The sequence below is a fragment of the Dasypus novemcinctus genome, chromosome 8 (genome assembly GCF_030445035.2).
Source record: "Dasypus novemcinctus isolate mDasNov1 chromosome 8, mDasNov1.1.hap2, whole genome shotgun sequence".
NCBI classification, from domain to species: Eukaryota; Metazoa; Chordata; class Mammalia; order Cingulata; family Dasypodidae; genus Dasypus; species Dasypus novemcinctus.
Window position 1 is genome coordinate 94,261,588 of NC_080680.1, and position 20,875 is coordinate 94,282,462.

At 37.3% G+C, this 20,875-nt stretch overlaps 1 protein-coding gene across 12 annotated transcripts in view; it reads left to right on the forward strand.

Moving 5' to 3' along the window:
• The window catches only part of STRBP (spermatid perinuclear RNA binding protein), a 196,893-nt gene that overhangs the window by 88,124 nt on the left and 87,894 nt on the right, over positions 1-20,875 (forward strand). For all 12 annotated transcript variants that reach the window (XM_058302419.2, XM_058302415.2, XM_004463427.5 and 9 more), the window contains 2 exons: positions 5,754-5,919; positions 10,397-10,541. In XM_058302419.2, coding sequence (XP_058158402.1) covers positions 5,754-5,919; positions 10,397-10,541 — 311 coding nt within the window. The remainder of the gene's footprint in view (positions 1-5,753; positions 5,920-10,396; positions 10,542-20,875) is intronic.

Below are 20,875 nucleotides of genomic sequence, written 5' to 3' on the forward strand. Positions count from 1 at the left end.
CTCCCCACCCCCTTGTTTGCATTTGCTGTGTCTGCTTGTTATGTGCTGGTCTTCTTGGAAGGCAGTGGGAACCGAACTGGGGACCTCCGATGTGGGAGGGAGGCGCCTAATTGCCTGAGCCACCTCTGCTCCCTGCTTTGTTGTGTCTCTCATTGTGTTTTCCTCATGTCTCTTGGTTGATTCATCTTGTTGCGTTAGCTTGCCATGCCTATCCATCATGTCAGCTTGGTGTCTTGCTCATCTTCTTTAAGGAGGCACTGGATACCAAATCTGGGACCTCCCATGTGGTAGGCAGGAGCGCATTTGCTTGAGCCACATCCACTTCCCTGTTATGTGTTTTAAATTAATTAATTTTAAGGCTCTCATGTTTTAATACCCATAATTTTTTTATTTTAAAAATTTTTAAGATACTTAGATTACATAAATGTTCATGCCTTTTTCTAAAATATATTTTTTATTGAAGTATTCATACATGAACATGTATAAGCAGTAAGTGTATAGTAAAGGTTGTGAACTTACAAAATAAACATACATAACATCATCCAGGTGTCTCATACATCACCCCTCCACCAACACTTTGCATTGTTGTGAAATATTTGTTACAAACTGTGCAAGAGTATTGTGAAAATATTACTACCAACTATAGTCTTTATCTTACATTTGGTGTATTTTACCCCCAACCCATATTATTTTTTGAAAAAAATGTATTTTTGTTACAGAGATTGTGAACTTGCAAAACAGTCATACAGATGTGTAGATTTCCCATACAACACCCCTTCACCAACACACCACGCCATGGTGGAACATTTTTTACATATTATGAGACAATATCATTAGACCATTACCACCAACCATGACCCATAGCGTACATTTGGCACACTTTTTCTGTACACCTCCATTATCAACACAGTATACTTTTGGCATTGATTCAAGAATATTATAGTATTGCTGTTAACCACAGTCTACAGGTGACACCAATTAGAATTTTCCCATGCTTTTTCTTATTCCTATCACCCTGCAATAGTGTGATGTGCATCTGCTCTAGCTCACAGAAGGACTCTCTTGCATTTGTACCCTCAACCACAATCCTTATCCACCTCTGAGTCACTGTGTTATTCAGTCTCTAGTTTATTCTTTAGCTTTCTTTCTGTTGACATTTACTTCCCCAGACTACCCTTTTCAGCCACAATCCCATTTATAAACCAGTTGCTACTCACTATAATGTGTTACTGTCATCTCTATCCATTTCCACACTTTTCCAGTCAAGTTAATTAAAACTTCTACATACATTAAGCATCAGTAGTTCTTCTCAACCCTTTTATCTTCTAATAACCTATACTCTAGGTTTTAATTCCATGTGTTTATTCTTCATATTTATTTCATATTAATGAGACCTTGCAATATTTGTTCTTTTGTGCCTGGCTTACTTAGTATAATGTCTTCAGGTTTCATCCATGTTATCACGTGTCCCAATTTCATTTCTTCTTAACTGCAGCATAGTATTCCATCGTATGCATTTACCACATTTTGTTTGTCCTTTCATTGGTGGATGGATACTTGGGTTGTTTCCATCTTTTGGCAATTGTGAATAATGCTGCTGCGAACATCAGTGTGCAGATGTCTCTTCATGTCATAGTTTTTAATTCTTTTGGATACATTCCTAGTAGAGGAATTGCTGGGTCATATGGCAATTCTATATTTAGCTTCCTGAGGAACTGCCAAACTATCTTCCACAGATCTGCACCAACAGTGAAGGAGTGTTCTTATTTCTCCACATCCTCCTCAGTACTTATTGTTGTCTGTATTTTTAATAATGGCCATTCTGCGATGTTCATGCCTTTCTAATACATCTTTCTCTAATGTAGTTTCTTCTTAAGGCTAACATTCCATGGAAAGCATTCTTGTACTCTATTGCATAAATGGGTGAGGTCACTGTGTTTTTAAAGGTTTTGAAAGGATTATGTCTTCCAAACTTACATTTGTATTTTCAATATAGCTATATATATGGATGTTCTTGGTTGTCTTTGCTTTTGTTGGAATGATCTCAGATTTAGCATTTGCTTATGATTCCTCCTATATTGTGGAACTGAAGGAGTACAGATTGATTCTATTCTTATTTTATATGAAACAGAGCTAGGTACATCTTCCAAAAACAAAACTGAGTTAGGTAATAATATATTGTGTAAAATATATATTAGGTAAATATATATTGTGTGCTAAGCACTACAAAGGGCATAATGATGGATGAGGAATAGCTTGTATTTATGATCACCTTCTAGTGCCAGGCAGTGTTAGACAGCTTTTTCAACCATGCGGTCTTATTTCACTGTTATCCCATTATATACAAAACAAACGGACTCAGAAGTCAAACAGCTTGTACAATCCTCCACAATTTGTGTTATTAGGAATATTAGAACTGTTCTTAATTTTAAGTAATTCCTTATGTTTGGGATATTGCTTTATAATACCATCTATCAAATTCATTATTCAAATTCAGGACTGTTTAGATTGGGACTTAGTTTTTCCACTCAATCATGCTGTCTTCTACATATAGCATGAGGCCAAGTTATATCATAGTTATGATTTGGAATTTATTAAGTGAGCTAATGATGGCTAACTGATAATAGTTACAATTTATTGAGGGCCAGATACTGTACCATATTATTTTTCACATTATCTTACATCAAGCCTGCTAGTTTCTATTGTTATTACTACCCCAGCCAAATTTTGCTTTTGAAATTTTCACTGCTCCATATTATTTAAAAAAGTGACTCAGGGTAGTTAATTTTAACTTGCTTAAGATCACTGAACCTTGTGTGATGGAGCTAGGATTCATATTCATGTCTAGCTGGCTCTAGATCCAGTTTTCTTAGCATTTTGGCTACAATTTCCCAAGAATTAAATGTCAAAGTACAGAGCAGGAGGAATTATATGGTGTTCCTGGGATTGGAAAAGGCTTGATGAAGGAATTAGCATTTGGAAGAGGCTCAGAGAATAGGCAGAGTTTAGGTAGACAGTGAAAGTGGAAAGCCTTAGCAAAGACCTGGGTGTGAGAAAGTATAGGGATTGTTTAAGGAATATTTATTGAGCTAATCATTTAAGCCAGACTCTGGACTAATTCTTTAACTACATTAAATTAAATGATGATTCTCAATGCCATTCTATGAGGGGAGTATTTTTCCTGTTTTGCAAATGAGGAAACAAGCTCAAAGAAGTTAAGTAATTGGTCTGGTATAACAACAGTTGGCAGAGATAGGAGTTGAACCACAACAGTCTGTTCTAAGTGCCTTCCATTACGCTGTATGTCTTGAGCATCCAGTGGTTAGCTAAGGAAAATAATAGGCAGAGGGCATTTGAGTGGTGCCTTTAGAAGATTATTCTGGTGGCAGCGGTTAGTCAATAATTCCAATGAAAAGGAGGTTATTAAGGTAGTCTATGAGAGAGGTAATAAATGCCTGAAAAGAAACTAGCTTGAAGGCAGTGCTTTGATGATGATTATGGACGGAGAATTTAGAAACCATTTTAGGATTTGGGGGAATGAGAGGATGAAAGGGCAGAGGTACAGAAGAAGGAAGTGACAAAGATGACTGACTGTTCTTAATATTACATAATTCCCTACATTTGGATCACTTGCTTTAAAATGTTTTTTAGCGCCACAGCCTGTGGGGAGCGGATGTTGCTCAGGCTGTTGGGCACTTGCCTTCCATGTGGGAGGTTCTGGGTTCGGTTCCTGGTGCTTCCTGGAGAAGGCGAGCAAACAGTGAGCAAACAGAGGAGAGGACTATCTTGGGGAGAGGGGTGATAAATTAAAGAAATAATAATGAATTTTAAAAAAAGATTACTTAAAAAAAATGCTTTCTTTCTATACAAGTATCTCCTTTATGGTTTTTCATTGATACAGCATTGTTGAGTCTCTAAGGTGTGCAGGACACTGAACTAGTGGCTGGATTATGTATAACTTTCTGTTTTATCTCCACTGCCACAATTTGTTTCTTTCCCTTCTCCATTTCATTCTCAAATCTGCTGTCTTCTGCCAACTTTGTGAATAGAATGACTTTTTTTCCTATTTATCCACATCAAGACTCTGCTGAAGTCATACTTTCAGATTGATTTGCTTTGACCTCTCTAAATCTGATTTCTTCCACTTCTGAACTTTGGAAGCAACCATATAATGTAAAGAGCCTGAGGGTTGTAGTCAGACAACTTTGGTTTTAATCCAGGCCTTACTCTCTTTGTGAACTTGAACAATTAATTGGCTTTTCTGAGGGTCACATGTCTGTATTTCAGATGCAGGCTCGTTGTGAGGTTTTAATGAGAATATATATCATATAGTTTGTTTCCATGTGTTAACTTTCTCTTCTCTTTTTAAGCAGAGATTTGTGTGCTTAATCTGCTAGTGCTTTGTATTATTACCTAACTACAGTGTAAATCTCAGGGGTGGAGAGACTGAATATCCTTTAGTATGCTTTCCATACTCAAACACTTACTTATTTGTTGAATGAGTGCCAAACTTAGTTAACATTTCCACTTGTAAATAAGGGAAATGAACTGATAAGAAACTTTTAGAATTAATGTAAAAAGTAGATTAACATTTTTGTTGTGTACCATTCATGACTTGATGTTCTTTGAATGCCTTTTCTTTTAGCTACTGTTGAATTTGGAATGCAAATACTGGCATTATCTTAAGTGTGTTCATTCCTTCCTCAGCTCTTTACTGGTACCATATTATTCTGTTTTCCCCATAAGCTTTTTTGGATTCCTAGAATGATGCAGCCAGAAGGGACCATAGCTTATTTAGCTAGTAGCTGTTTTACAGTTGTGGATACTGAGCCCAGCAAGCACCATAAGGAATGATGCTGGTTTTTAGAATTCCTGTCTGATGTTCTTTCTCAGTAGATCATGATGTTCATAGTTCTCATAAATTCTTAATTGGTATTAAAATATAATAGGAGAAAGTTTAGGAAAAGCAATTTGAAAATATTTAAGGCGATAGAGTATTTTTGGGTTTTCTTAAGCGATATATAGATGCAATAAAGAATTAAAAGATCCATATGGTCTGAAATAGGCTCTCTATTGATCCCTCATAGAAGATAGATACTTTATAACCCTTAAATCTGAAACTGGGGAAGCAGATTTGGCTCAACTGATAGAGTGCCCGTCTACCATATGGGAGATCCAGGGTTCAAACCCAGGGCCTCCTGACCTGTGTGGTGAGCTGGCCCACGTGCAGTGCTGATGCACGCAAGGAGTGCCATGCCATGCAGGGGTGTCCCCCGCATAGGGGAACCCCGTGTGCAAGGAGTATGCCCTACAAGGAGAGCTGCCCCATGTGAAAAAAGTGCAGCCTGCCCAGGAGTGGCGCCATACACACAGAGAGCTGACGCAGCAAGATGACGCAACAAAAAAGAGACATATATTACAGATTCCTGGTACTGCTGACAAGAATACAAGTGGACAGAGAAGAACACACAGCAAATAGACACGGAGAGCAGACAATGGTGGGGGGGGGGAGGGGAGGAGGGAAATAAATTAAAAATAAATCTTTTAAAAAAGAGTTATTCTCTTAAAAAAAAATCTGAAACTGAGTTCCATGGATTATCTAGATGTCTGAATTTACATCCTCCCTTATCATTTCATTTGCATTTCTAGGAAGTTGCACTTGTGGATTTTCAGGGCTTTTAATCTAATCAGTGGCAATTAAATTAGAGTTTGGGAAATAGCTTATAAAATTAATTATTGTCTTTCATTTTTAGGGATCAAGGTGGTCGGACATTGTGTGGTGTAATGAGGATTGGCCTGGTCGCAAAAGGCTTGCTAATAAAAGATGATATGGACTTGGAGCTGGTGTTAATGTGCAAAGACAAACCCACAGAGACCCTGTTAAATACAGTCAAAGATAATCTTCCTATTCAGATTCAGGTGAGTACAGTTGAACTGCACCTGTTGGGGAATTTGTAAAAAGGTAGTGACCTTGATGAATTCAAAGTAAGAGAAAGGTAATAGTAAAGGGTAGGTACAGACAAAAGGAGTATTGCTACTCTGTGTTGGTGTCTAATCCATGACATTTCATCCAGACTCTGGGAATTTATATTCAGGATATATTAACCAAATTAAGATGGCTATTAAGGTAAACTCTTAAAACTTTTTAGTTGTATCTTGCTGAGAGTCTTCATAGTTTTCAGACTCTTGAAAGAATTGGTGTAATGTATAATACATAAAGAACTGAAAGATTGAAAAGTAGTATCTAGATAAGACTTTCATAGATGATAACTTTAAAAATTGAAAACTCAGGGAAGCGGACTTGGCCCAACGGATAGGGCATCCGCCTACCACATGGGAGGTTTGCAGTTCAAACCCTGGGCCTCCTTGACCCATTTGGAGCTGGCCCATGCACAGTGCTGATGGGCATAAGAAGTGCCCTGCCACCCAGGGGTGTCCCCTACATAGGGGAGCCCCATGCTCAAGGAGTGTGCCCTGTAAGGAGAGCTGCCCAGTGCCAAAGAAAGTGCCCAAGAATGGCGCCACACACACGGAGAGCTGGCACAACAAGATGACGCAACAAAAAGAAACACAGAGTCCTGGTGCCGCTGATAAGGATAGAAGCAGTCACAGAAGAACACACAGCAAATAGACACAGAGAGCAAACAACTGGGGGGAAGGGGAAGGGGAGAGAAATAAATAATAAAAAATAAAAAATAAATAAAAAATTGAAGACTCAGTTCATTTAATAGTCATCCCATCCTGTTCATGAAAGTTACTATTGGGGAAGCAGATGTGGCTCAAGTGTTAAGGCGTCCGCCTACCATATGGGAGGACCCAGATTCGCTCCCTGGGACCTCCTGGTGAAAAAGAAGAGAAAGGGTGCCTGCGCTGTGAGCCAGTGCCTACATGGTGAGCCAGGTGCTCGTGTGAGTGCCCTCCTAGTGAGCCAAGTGCCCATGTGAGAGTCTGCATGGTGATCCAGTGCCCATGCAAGTGAGTCACACAGCAAGATAATGATGCAACAAAAGAGAGATGAAGGGAAGAGTCAAAGTGAAGTGCAGCAGAGACCAGGAACTGAGGCGGCTCATTTGACAGGGAACCTTTCTTCACATCGGAGGTCCCCAGGATTGAATCCCAGTGAATCCTAGAGGAGAAAGATGAGAAGAGAAGACAAAAAGAGAAATAGATACAGAAGATCATCATACAGCGAATGGACACAGAGAGCAAGAACAGCATGGGAGGGGTCGGGGAGGGGAAAATAAATCTTAAAAAAAAAAAAAGAGTCACTATTAATTGTTAGTGCCCAGACTTTTCCCATGTGTACAAACTTTTCTAAATACGATACATTTAGAAAATTTTAATGTTGGTATGCTTCCTGCGATGCTGCAGAAGGCTACAGGCTTAGGGCTGAAGGCAGTCAATCTAGGGCTCTGGTCACCCTCAAGCTTGCTCTGCCAGTTAGCCTGCCTGCCTGTCCATGGGCTGCATGACTGATTGGGAAGCTGTGATCAGCTTTCAGTTTTAGATATGTGTTAGCTGTGGTCTAATTAGATTACAACTTTTTGATCACTTCACTTCAGTTAGTCCTTATGTCCATGTCACACAAATAGTTGTCAGCCCATAGAATCCAAATTTTGAGTTGTTGAATGCTTCTTTTTCTTTGGTTGTTTTCTTTTATTTGTATTTCCTGTAAGAGGGCTCTTTTTTTGTCCCCCAAGTAATATGAATTCTAAATATTTTTATTAGCTTTGTTACTATATCATTTTCTTCATATTCACCAATTGACCTTCACAATCATCTCCCTGATTTTTTGTCCATGATTCCTGATACTTGTTGACACCTTCCCTTGCATTAATTTTTGAGGCACTATTTTATTTATCAGTATGCCTTAGATCTTACGTTTTTCTAAGTGGTTGAACAAACTTTGCTTTTCCAGTTTCAATTTTGTTGGAGAACTGTGTTTTCTTATCTTTCATAGGGTTAACTTTCCTTCATTTGCTTTTTTGAATGTTTTCGTAATATTTGGGGAGGGAGAGTGGTAGGCAATGTGTAGTATAATACTAAACTTTAAGAAATGGAAAGCTCACTGATGGGATTCTGGCTAACTCTACTTTTTGTTAACTTGAACGTTAATAGAATTCCTCTGTTTTAATTCCTTTTTGTATTGTTTTAAAATCTAATCTATATTTCTGCTTTAACTGTAGTTAGTGAACTTTGTTACTTTGTCACTATAGTATAGTGAACTTTGTTACTCTGGAGTCTATAAGAAAGTAATATTCAAAGGGTCAGAAATATTAAGGATATAATAGAATGCTAACCTGGAGGGCTTTTTCAACTGTCTTACTTTCTGTACCCTTTTTCGCAAGAATGTGAGCATATTCCTCAGGTATGTTGGGTGGAAAAGGGTGGAGAACCAGTGCTATAATAAATCACAGTTCTCTTAATGAAAATCTATCACATCGCTCAAGTATTGAAGATATAAGAGATTGGGCCAAGCATGAACTGCATTAGTAGAGCTTTCTCTGTGCAGATCACAACTTGAATTCTGCATTTTTTAAATCTCCTGAGTAAGGGTCCTTATTTGGGGGCATCACAGTTTAAAATATTCTTGATGACCCAGCAAATGTTTGGGGGTGGGGGAATCCAGTGCAAGCTGTGCACTCTTAATTGAGGATTGAAGAGACTGGGACATTAGGCTAGAGAAGAGAAAAATAGAAGAAGACATAATTATCTTTAGGTCTTTAAAGTGTTGTCTTGGAGAAAGTAAGAGCCTCAAACTCCAAGACCATTGGTGGAAATTTTGAGACACGTGTTTCAATTTAACACAACCAATAGAGTTGTCCAGTAATGAAATGATCTGTTTTGCTTGATGGCTAGATCCATTAGTATAGATATGGTTAAAGATATATTTCTCTGTAAAGTGGGGGTAATTGTCTTCCGGTCTTAGATTAAGTTTTATATATACACACACAAACACACTCACAAACACATTTATTTTTATTTCAGGAAGTCATTTGTGTGATTTCTACCTACGCACTTGCCCCATTTTTGGTGTTTGTATGAAAAACCAGTTTCTAGTATGATCTTGTTTTTTATGAATTAAAGATCTTTTTCTTGAGTACTTACCATAGAAAAACTTTCAATTATCTGTGCACCTTCATTAATTGAGGTTGTACTATACATTTTTCCTACACATTCTTTCCTAGGATGATTTTTAGAAATTCCTTGAATAAAGGAGGAGAACAATCTTTTTCTTTTTTTTTTTTTTTTAAAGAAATCACTTATAATTAGTCTAGCCCATATCTCATACCATGTTTATTACTTTGTGTCTGTTCAACTAAGATCTGCATGAATAATTGAAAAATTAATTTGACTCATTCTTTGATAGACATCTTTAATACTCTTTGAGTGGCAAAATAAATGTGAGCAGTTTTTTGCTTTTTCTCTGTAGTCTAGTTCTGGATCTTCCATTCGCTATGTAGGTTTTCCCTTCCTAGCTTTCTTCTCTTCAAAATTAAGATAATGAGTTTTCTCTTTCCTACCTTCTTGGGAATGTTCAGTTGTACAATGCCATTTTTATGTAAATGACTTTGAGTTCTTTTAATGCACAATGATTGGCAAGAGACCCAGTAGGGTCTCTGTTCTTTCTGGCTATTTTATTCCTAGTAATAGATACTAAATTTCACCACAAAGAAAAACCCTGTAAAATTTAATATATAAGCATAATTGGGTGATTATTTTCTAAAAGGCCTTTAAATTATGTGTTTATAATTGTATTTAAACAAAGCAATGTACTTAAATTTCCCTGTGGATGTCAGATGACTTACCCCATAATGACAGATCTTAACTATCTCTTGAAAAGAGATCAGAGAAGGAAAGTTACCTGTTTATATTCATTTTTCATTGGTGAGTGACTGTGCAGGGATTCTTTTTCACTGATGCTTACTTGATTCTCTTTAAAAATGTATATAATCTTAATTTAGTAGATCTTCGCCAAGTAGGAGTTTCTGTTTAGGCTGTCTATCAAAAAAGCAATTGTTTTAGAGCACACTCGCAACTATTTATTATTCTACAATAGTTCTCTAATAATTCCAGGAACAACAGTTTACTCTTTATCACATAAATGGTGCAATTGACATTTTATTTTAAAATATTAGAAAGAATGTTGTTAAATTGTTTAATTATTGTATAGATGGTTTACGTTGTGGTGCTTTTTGAGAGAGAGAGAAAGTATTTGCTTCTAAGTTGAGAGAAGTGTTAGCCCCACATTAAAGAACTATTATAGTTAAGGACTTTATCCTTTGGCACAGTAATTCTAATAGTTAATAATATTTAAAAACTAAGGAGGAAGCATTCATTTTTTGAAATTTTAATCTAATTAACTGGATGTTTTAAAAATCTTGATGCCTTTCAGAAACTCACAGAAGAGAAATATCAAGTGGAGCAATGTATAAATGAGGCATCTATTATAATTCAGAATACAAAGGAACCCACGTTAACTTTGAAGGTGATACTTACTTCCCCTCTAATTAGGGACGAATTGGAGAAGAAAGATGGAGGTACATGTATATATTTTTTGTTTTGTTTTCTTCATATGAGACCTCTTGAATGCTATGTTAACTATGCTTTATGGTTTTAGGAAACAATTATCTTCATTTGTTTAAAACCACCATAATAGTTTAAAATGGCTGTTTCTTCATAATCAGTATATTTTGCAAAGATGTATAACTTTAAAATATAAAATGTTAATTAAAAAAACCTGTATTTAACTCTCGTTAATTTTTGTAACATTTAGGTTATCTACTTTACTTTGGTATTGTGTTAAGTTATTGGTAAGAGCTAACATATTTTGTGTAGTTTGGTTTAACAGTCAGATTTCAGGATTAAATGAGTCCAAAATAGTATTGTTTTCAAATTTACTCACTTATTGTTTCAAAATTACTCACTTGCCCTTGATTCCTAACAGTCCATAACTTTGTAAGATTTATGGTTTCCTTTTTTTTTTTTAGCTAAAATATTTTCTTTTTTTTTCAAATTTATTGTTTTTTAAATTTTATTTTTTTAATTCATTTTTTAAAAATATTACATTCAAAAAAATTGAGGTCCCCATTCACCCCCACCGCCCCCTCCCCACCACTCCCCCCACAGCAACACTCTCCCCTATCATCATGACACATCCATTGCATTTGGTGAGTACATCTCTGGGCATCGCTGCACCTCATGGTCAATGGTCCACATCATAGCCCATACTCTCCCACGTTCCATCCAGTGGGCCATGGGAGGATGTACAATGTCTGGTAATTGTCCCTGCAGCATCCCCTGTCTGGTAATTGTCCCTGCAGCATCCCCCAGGACAACTCTAAGTCCCGAAAATGCCTCCACATCTCATCTCTTCCTCCCATTCCCCTCACCCAGCAGCCACCATGGCCACTTTTTCCACACCAGTGCCACATTTTCTCGATTACTAACCACAATAGTTCATGAAAAGAATATCAGTAAGTCTACTCTAATCCTTACTGTATTCCTCCATCCTGTGGACCTTGGATTGGTTGTGTCCATTCCACATCTATGTCAAGAAGGGGCTTAGATTCGACATGGATACTGGATGCAATCCTCCTGCTTTCAGTTGTAGGCATTCTTGGTTCCATGGTGTGGTGGCTGACATTCTTCAACTCCATGTTAGCTGAGTGGGGTAAGTCCAATAAACAGTGTAGGAGCTGAAGTCTATTGAGGCTCAGAGTCTGGCTATCATATTGTCAGTCCAGAGATTCAGATCCCCTAGATATATCTTAAACCCCAGCACCAACTACAATTCTGGTAAAGTAACAGGAAAGGCTTGTGAAAAGAGATCACATCTGAGTCTGGCTCCTTGACACAGAAACACCAACTCCAAAGAAGGGCCAACTGACATGGCAGTGAACTCCATCTGCCATGACCATAGAACCTGTGGGTCTCTGTAGCCCTCAAAAGAACCAATACCTGGGGTTGTATCTACTTTATCTGTCTCTGAGACTCTGCTCAGGTGTGCATAAGGGCAATCCTTCTGATAACCTCCAGACTCCTTTTAGAGACTCATAGCCATATAAACTCATTTGTCCTTTCCATTTCCCCCTTAATTTAGGTCAAAAAGCATTTTTAACTCCTGTTATTATATGTAGACAGGGATATTCTGCTGGTCCGAGTTGAACCTTTTATTCAAGGTCATTTTCTAGTTATGTCATAAGCTGGTACTTGGTAGTGATCCCTCGGTGCCAGGGAGGCTCATCCCTGGGTGTCATGTCCCACGCTGGGGGGAAGGCAGTGCATTTACATGCTGAGTTTGGCTTTGAGACTGGCCACGTTTGAGTAACACGGAGGCTCTCAGGAGGGAACTCTTAGGCACAGTGCTGCTCTAGGCCTTGTTCTTATTTCAGGTGTATAGGCTCACAAGCATAGTCATTAGTATCAGGGGCCCACTGTTGGACCCTCATTCCTTCCTGGTCCTTGCCATTGCACCCGGGGGACTGCCGCTGCTCCCCTAGGGACCACGACAGAGCCCCCCTGGCCAGGAACCCAGCACCCCCCCAGCTGTTGTTTTTAATTGTTTCCACTACGAATGTATCCAAACATTTCCATGCACCCTGGACACATGCTCTGTATAACTCCCTGTCAACCATATGTCCCCTGTCAATAACATCCCATACCAGTATTCCTCTGCTGCCACTGTTGAACCACTCTTTGATCCAAAACTTCCTGAAAAGTGAAGCCCAATATAATGCCAGGTTCCCTTAACAGTAAAATGGAATATAGCGATGAGTTTAAAGGTTAGATATAGAAAACATATTAATTTGGAAAAATTCTATATCCTTTTTCTTTTCTTTTTTCCTAATTATTAAGCTTCTCTTCACAAGAGTTATAGATCACAGTAATTCATATATACAATATACAGTACTTTCACATATCCAATATAAAACCTTTTCCCTTCCACAGCAGTAATCTTTCAACATATTCATACCATATTTACTGAAACTGATGTACAGATATTGAGACAATAGCTTTCAAACAAGGTAACATTTGTGTTTACATGGTAGTTTATACTTTAGGCTATATAATTTTCTAAATTTTTAGTTATCCTATGTTTCACATTATGATTTACATTATTAGTCTGTCGGCCCCTATATGTTTTTGGTGTAATATTACATGTTTTATAGCCATCCTTGCGTACTCTTGTGAAACACTTCTATTGCCCTCACAGTTACATTGGTTCCATCTGTTCAATATCTATTTCCCCCTCCCCTTGAGGCCCACAGTGACAGTCAATCTTCATTTCTTGAGGAGCCATGTTCAGAGATACTTGCAACAGTGTTGAGGGCTTGACATGCTCAACTGCCCTAATGTCCTGGGAGCCACCATTTCTCTTGAGAGATACAGTTCCCTCTATTTGAAGGCATTAGTCCTCCTCAGGATGTGGGTCTACCTTCACTCTCATTATATGGATCTCTACCCAATGATATAACCCACTCTGGCAAAATGAGCATTCACATATTCCCTAGGAGAGTGTCCTGCATCATATTATCCCCTTTAAGTATCTTAAACAGGTAACTTTCCTAATCATATTTTGAAAAGGTTTTCTCAGCATTATACTCTCAGCCAACACATGACAATCTCCTATGTTCGTATGTTGCCCCTCCCTCCCCCAATTTCTTGGGCAATATTACTCATCCGCCCATCCCTAGGCCCCCTCAAGCCCGCAAAGCCCCACCCAAGTGTAACCCTATGCCCCCATTTTATCCCTTCCTTGTATACATACTTACCTCCAACTTATCATAGATTTCACCCATGTAGATGTCAGCTTACATCCTTCCTCTATCCCCCGATTTCCTGTAAGCCTATCATCCAGTCTCTAGCTCTCTGAGGCAGCTTGGTTTACTTATTTCATATCATTGAGATCATGTAGTATTTGTCCTTCAATGCCTGGGTTGCTTCACTCAACATAAGGTTCTCAAGATTCATCCATGTTATCACGTGTGTTTGTAGTGTATTTGTTCTTAAAGCCGAGTAGTATTCCATTGTATGTATATACCACATTTTATTGATCCACTCATCTGTTGATGGGCATTTGGGTTGATTCCAGCTTTTGGTGATAGTGAACAATGCTGCTGTGAACACTGGTGTGCATATATCGGTTTGTGTCCTGTTTTCAGTTCTGCTGGGCATATACCCAGCAGTGGAATTGCTGGGTCATATGGCAAATCTATGGTTAGTTTTTTGAGAAACCGCCAAACTGTCCTCCAGGATGGTTGGCTCCTTCTGCATTCTCACCAGCAGTGGATGAGTGTTTCCGTTTCTCCACATCCTCTCCAGCATTTGTATTATTCTGTTTTTTTCATAGCTGCCAGTCTTAGGGGAGTAAGATGGTATCTCATTGTAGTTTTGATTTGCATTTCCCTGATAACTAAAGATTTGGAGCATTTTTTCATGTGTTTTTTAGCCATTCGTATTTCTTCTTTGGAGAAGTGTCTGTTTAAATCTTTTTCCCATTTTTTAAATGGGTTGCTTATCTTTTTATTTTCAAGATATAGGAGTTCTTTATATATGCAGGTTATAAGTCTCTTATCTGATAGATGGTTGCCAAATATTTTCTCCCATTGTGTAGGCTCCCTTTTTACTTTCTTGACAAACTCCTTTGAGGTGCAGAAGGCTTTAATTTTGAGGAAGTCCCATTTATCTATTTGTTCTTTTGCTGCTTGTGGTTTTGGTGTGATGTTCATGAAGCCATTTCTTATTACAAGGCCTTGTAGATGTTTCCCTATACTGCTTTCCAAAGTCTTTATGGTCTTGGCTCTTATATTTAGGTCTTTGATCCATCTTGAGTTGATCTTTGTATAAGGTGTGAGATGGTAATCCTCTTTCATTCTTCTACATATGACTATCCAGTTCTCCAGGTACCATTTGTTGAATAGACCATTCTCTCCCAGTTGAGAGGGTTTGGTGGCTTTATCGAATATTATATGGCTATATATATGAGGTTCTATATCAGAACTTGCAATTCGATTCCATTGGTCTGTGTGTCTCTCCTTATGCCAATACCATGCTGTTTTCACTACTGTAGCTTTGTAGTATGTTTTGAAGTCAGGTAGTGTGATTCCTCCAATTTCGTTTTTCTTTTTCAATATTTCTTTGGCTATTCAGGGCCTCTTTCCTTTCCAAATGAATTTCTTAGTTTTTCTAGTTCCTTAAAGAATGCTGTGTTGATTTTTATTGGGATTGCATTGACTGTGTAGATCCGTTTTGGTAGGATAGACATCTTAATATTTAGTTTTCCTATCCATGAACAGGGAATATTCTTCCATTTATTTAGGTCTTCTTTGATTTCCTTAATTGCTTCTCAGTAGATTTGTCTTACAGAGTAAAAGATATAAATTGGGAGATTGGTTTTTTTTTTTTCCTTTAGTAAATAACTTTCTGTGATTTTTTTCTATGAGTTTTTTTTATTCTATTAACATTTTGAATATATGTAGAAATCATGCTTTAAAGTTTCTTTCTCCTAAAGTTAAAAAGAATTGGTTTTGTACTGGAATCCTTATGAAAGTAGAGTTTGGCAAAGTAGTGATGGAGAAGTGCTGAACTTCTTTATCTCATGTTTTTATCCTGTCGAGTTTATTTGTTTTTGCCTCTCAGTCCTGTTGCTAGAAACTTGCCATGTGATATTACTCCTGTGTCAGATTTTTGACCAACTGGCCATTCTCAGGCATGACAAGAGGCACCCAAGCCTATTTGGACCAATGGGGAATCCCTGTTGCAATTTTTTTTTACCAATAAACTTTCAAAAAATCACATTGCTTACTCCCCTACCTAAAATACCTGTGTGGTAAGAAATATTGGTCAGTTTCTTAGTTTATTTCATGTTGGTGATAAGGACAGAAAAATGACACATTTACTAGCAAAATTAGAGTTTTGAGTTTGGTAGACATGACTCATAGTATCACTTAAGGAAAAGTGATAGACTCCTTTTAAAAAATGTTTTTTGGATTAACTAAATTCAGTTATATAATTTCCAAAAGAAATAAATAGACACGATTTTGAGTCATATTTTAAAATGAAAGGGCGTTAATCTATAATTGGGTTTATACCTGTACATTTTTTTCTATATTTAAAATCTGTAGTACCTCTGTTAACCAGGCTTTAAATGACTTAATTTCTTTAACAGCTTTTACAGTTCACCATTAACTGTAGAACTATAAACTGATTTCTTTTTTCCTTTTTTTAAAAATAAAATGATTTCTGCAGTGTCAAGATAAGTGTTAATTCTGATAAGCTGTGTTCTACCTGCCCTTCTAGTTTAAAAACAATCATTTCTTACTATAGTTATAGGTATCAAAAATTGCTTGACTGTAGGGAGACAGGAAAAAGACTGAAGTTATCAAAGACTAGGTTTACTATATGTTTGCTTGTAGGCATCTTTTACCTTCTTTGAAAGTATCAAGGGAATATCAGGCTTCTTTTTTTTCTGTGGTTTTCATGTTGTGTACTTACTTGGGATTTTGCCAAAGCTTTCAGCAACACACCTTAAACTTAGTTTTATTGCCTTTATCACTTTGTTCTCTGTTCAGAGAAGCTAAAAACAGTACTAAGTTACTACACCTTTTCTGGAGCACTATTGGTTAAAGAATGTAATTTGAAATAAAGTAGGGGAGGTCATAGTCTCTGTTCAAATTGTTTGGGTTACTAAAGGATCCAAGACCTCTTTATGAGTTGGATTATCATGTGGACCAGGTAAGATGAAAAAAATTAGTTTGGCTCTAATGTTTTACACATATTACTTTCTCTCCTTCTAAATGGCAGAAAGATTTGCTTTGCCATTTATATATTGCCCTTAACCTCCCAGCCTTATTGACTTACTGGATATCTTGTGTAGTTGTTCTTTTTGTCTTAACCTGAGCTTGTCAAAGACAGTTTTTCTGTTCTGTGCTAGCAGTTTTGTGTGTTCTTTGGCAAGTTGGAGGATCCAGCATCATTGAGCTTTTGAGACCTGCACTATAACAATTCTATAAAACTTTGTTTTCTCCCACCAGATAGTTGCTCATCCCCATGATGCAGTTCTTTTCACCTACATGGGATGAAAGCACAAGATTCATTCAGATTCTAGGAATTTCTGTTACTGGAAGCTACCCTTCCTTCCCCCCCCCCCGTTTTACTCCTGTCCTTTCTCAAAGTTGAAAAAATATATAAAATATGGTTGAAAATATATGTAAAATATAGTATTTCAACTTCCCTTCATACATCCCCAAAACAAACTATTTGCCGTACATGTATACCTCATGGCATTCTCTTTACTCTCTTCACTTTGTACTTATTTGGATAAAACCTAGAAAAAGAGAGGAAATGTGGTTGAGAGCAGCAGGCAGATCTGGAGGACTGGGAGAGATCAGAGTATCAGACTTCACCTCCTAAGAGATGTGTCTGCAGAAGTGAATCTTAACTACTCACTTCAAATCACTCTTTACATTTTAAATTGCCGGACTATATAGTGAATCTTTTTAGTATTGTTTGCTATTTCACAGATAAGGTGCCTCGACTCGAAGGTCCTATAACAATTTCTCCATTACTGCATGTTCCCTGCTAAAATGGGAATAGAAGAAAAAGCCTTGGGATTTGGATTTCTAACTCTGTTAGTTGCTGTTGCTATATGACCTTCGACAGGTTCCTTCATTTTTAAATGTGGATAAAAATACCTCAAAAAATTAATTTGAGGTTAAATGAAAGAATTTATGTAATGTGACTTGTACAATACTTTGTACAACGAAGTAGTTGCTCAGTAAATAGTGGTAGTTACTCAACTTACTTCAAAGATTGACAGAGCAAACCCAGCCTACTCACATTACCTTGTATTAACTGAGAATAGTATGTACATAACTGGTCTGAAGAACTGACCCTAAAGATGGTGGTTAAACTCTTAAACATCCACTGAAGTGTAGTTTTGGAATGAGTATACTACGTTTGCTGCAGTGCTAATAATAGGCTAGTTTAGACATAGCTTATGACTTAGGGAGGTGCAGGTGTCTTTTTCATCCCTGAAACCTATCATAGTACTTTTCTAACATTGTAGGTGAGCAACAGAAAGTCTGTTAAATGAATTTAGGCAACAAACACATTGTCTGATTTGTTTAAAAAAAAAAATTAAAGGACTTGTCTCTAATATGTAAGAAACAAACAATGGGCATCCCAGAGTGCAAACAATATATATTGAAGATTTAGTGCTGTTAAGGTATTTTATTACCTACTGTGTTACAAGCAGTTCCTTATACATTATTTAACTCTCACAACTCTGTGAAGTAGATAATTAACCTGTTTTATAAATGAGGAAAGTCTCATTTTACCCAGCTGCTCTGACTCTAAGAGCAGTCCACTCTTCTGTTACTCTCTTGGAGGAATGTATGATTGTTTTAGGTAGGTGTTTAGTTATTCAGAGCATCACACAGAATCTCAGCTTTTTTTTTTTTTTTTTTTTAAGTGCTAGTCGTTTTAAACCAGAAGTGTATTTGCTATTGGGAGTGGTAAATCAGCTGTTAATTATATTTATAATGCAATTTGAAACCAGGTAGATAGGGGAACAGCAGAGAGTCTTGTGGTATAGAAGAAGACAAACCTGGGGTAGATTTTCAGTGGGTCACAGAGAAGTTGCCAGAGTGTATGTACCTTTTTGTGTAATGTTGCCAGTGTGAACTTCTAATGCATCTTGGCAGAAGGTCACTAGCACGAATCCAACTGGAGTCAAGGCAGTAGATCTCAAAGTAGATCTCAAAAAAAAAAAAAATTGCAACTGGAATTTATATGATGCTTCATGCTTTATTTTCATACCTTCCACAGCTGCTAGGCCGACATGATCCAGAACAAACCTTTAGCCATTATCTTTCCAGTGGTTGACTGCCTAGTGAGGTATTGGAGAAAAAGTCACACTGTGTGATGTTACTAACTTAAATTAGGAGAACAGTGCTCTCTCTGTTATGCCTCAAACCCCCCCCCCCTTTTTTTTTCTTTTTAGGGAGGTACTGGGGATTGAACCTGGGACCTTGTACATGAGAAGCAGTTGCCCAACCAACTGCACTATACCCGCACTGCTGTGTTCTGCTTTATTGCTACATTTATGTGTCCACATTAATGTGTCCTGATGTTTTACTTGGACAGTGACTTGGAGCATAATGTCTTTCTCTCCATAAAGTCTCAAGGGTCTCAAGAGTAGGAAGGGACTACCAGAATGTGTTTAGGCTAAATAGAAAATTCTTTCAGCATGAACTTAATAGGTCAGCATCCATATTGTCAAGTAGCTCCTCATAACCCAGCTTAGTTTTTTTGTAGAGTCCAGATGTATAACTCCTGCTTAACACAGTCATGCTCTGGCTTTTTTTCACCCCTATCTCAAGTATGTTGTTTTTGTTAATGGGAGCAGATAGTTAGCTTGCATGTTGAGGGACTGAGAGAAACAGACCAACAATTTCTAAAGTATGGTGTGATTCTGGTCATTGATCTAACCTTTAACCAGATAAACAAGGTTAGGCCTAATGGGCTTCCTTTTCAGTGCTTTCATTGTTCAGAATGTTGTGTGTACCTTCATGCCCTGATGCCAGGTTACTGAGTAATACATTTAAAAAAAAATTAATTTATTGAAATATATCACTCATACATAAACAAGTGTATAGTGATAGTTGTGAACTTAAACAATTATATATAGCATCATACAGGACTCTCATAACTCATGCTACCACTAATACCTTGCATTGTTGTTAAATCCTTTTAACTAATGATTAAAGAGCACTGTCAAAATATTACTACTAACCAAAGTATTTTCCCCCACCTCACCCTATTATTATTATGTTTATATCATTTACATATGAATATACATGAACAGTTAAATGTATAGTAAAACTTGTGAACTTACAAAGCATACACGCATAACATCATACAGGGGTCCCATATATCAACCTTCCACCAACTCCTTGCATTGTTGTGAGACATTTGTTACAAATTGTGAAAGAATATTGTCAAAATCTTACTACTAATTATAGTCCTTATCTTACATTTGGTGTGTTTTTCCCCCAACCTACACTATTATTTTTTAAATGTATTTTTATGACAGAAGTTCTAAACTTATAAAACAGTCATGCACATGTGCAGAATTCCCAAATAACACCCCTCTATCAACACACCACACTGTGGTGGAACATTTGTTACAGATAAGATAATGTCATCTGATTGTTACCGTGCCCATAGTGTACATTTGGTTCACATTTTCCATACTGTCTCATTATCAACACAGTACATCTTTGGCATAGGTGCAAGACCTATTATATTCTTATCGCTAACCACAGTCCATAGGTCACTCCAGTTGTATTTTTCCCATGCTTCTCCACATTCCCAACACCCTGCAGTAGTGATGCACATTTGCTCTAGCTCACAAAGGACACTCTTGAATCTGTACCATCAACCACTATTCTTATCTACCTCTTGGTTTACTGTACTATTCAGTTCCTAGATTATTCTCTATCATTCTGTCATTTGGCATTTACATCCCTAGACTACCATTTTCAGCCACATCCCCATTTATAAACTGTTCCTCACTGTTTGTTAACCATCCACTTTATACATTTCCACACTTGCACAGTGAAGCTAATGAAAACTTCTACATACATTAAACATCAGTAGTCCATCTCAGTCCTCCTCTTAACTCCTTTTTTTAAGAAAAAGATTTATTTATTCATTCATTCATTCATTCATTTATTTATTTATTTCTCTCCCCTTCCCCACCCCCACCCTGGTTGTCTGTTTTCTGTGTCTATTTGCTGCGTCTTCTTTGCCCATTTCTTTTGTTGTCAGTGGCATGGGAATCTGTTTCTTTTTGTTGCGTCATCTTGTT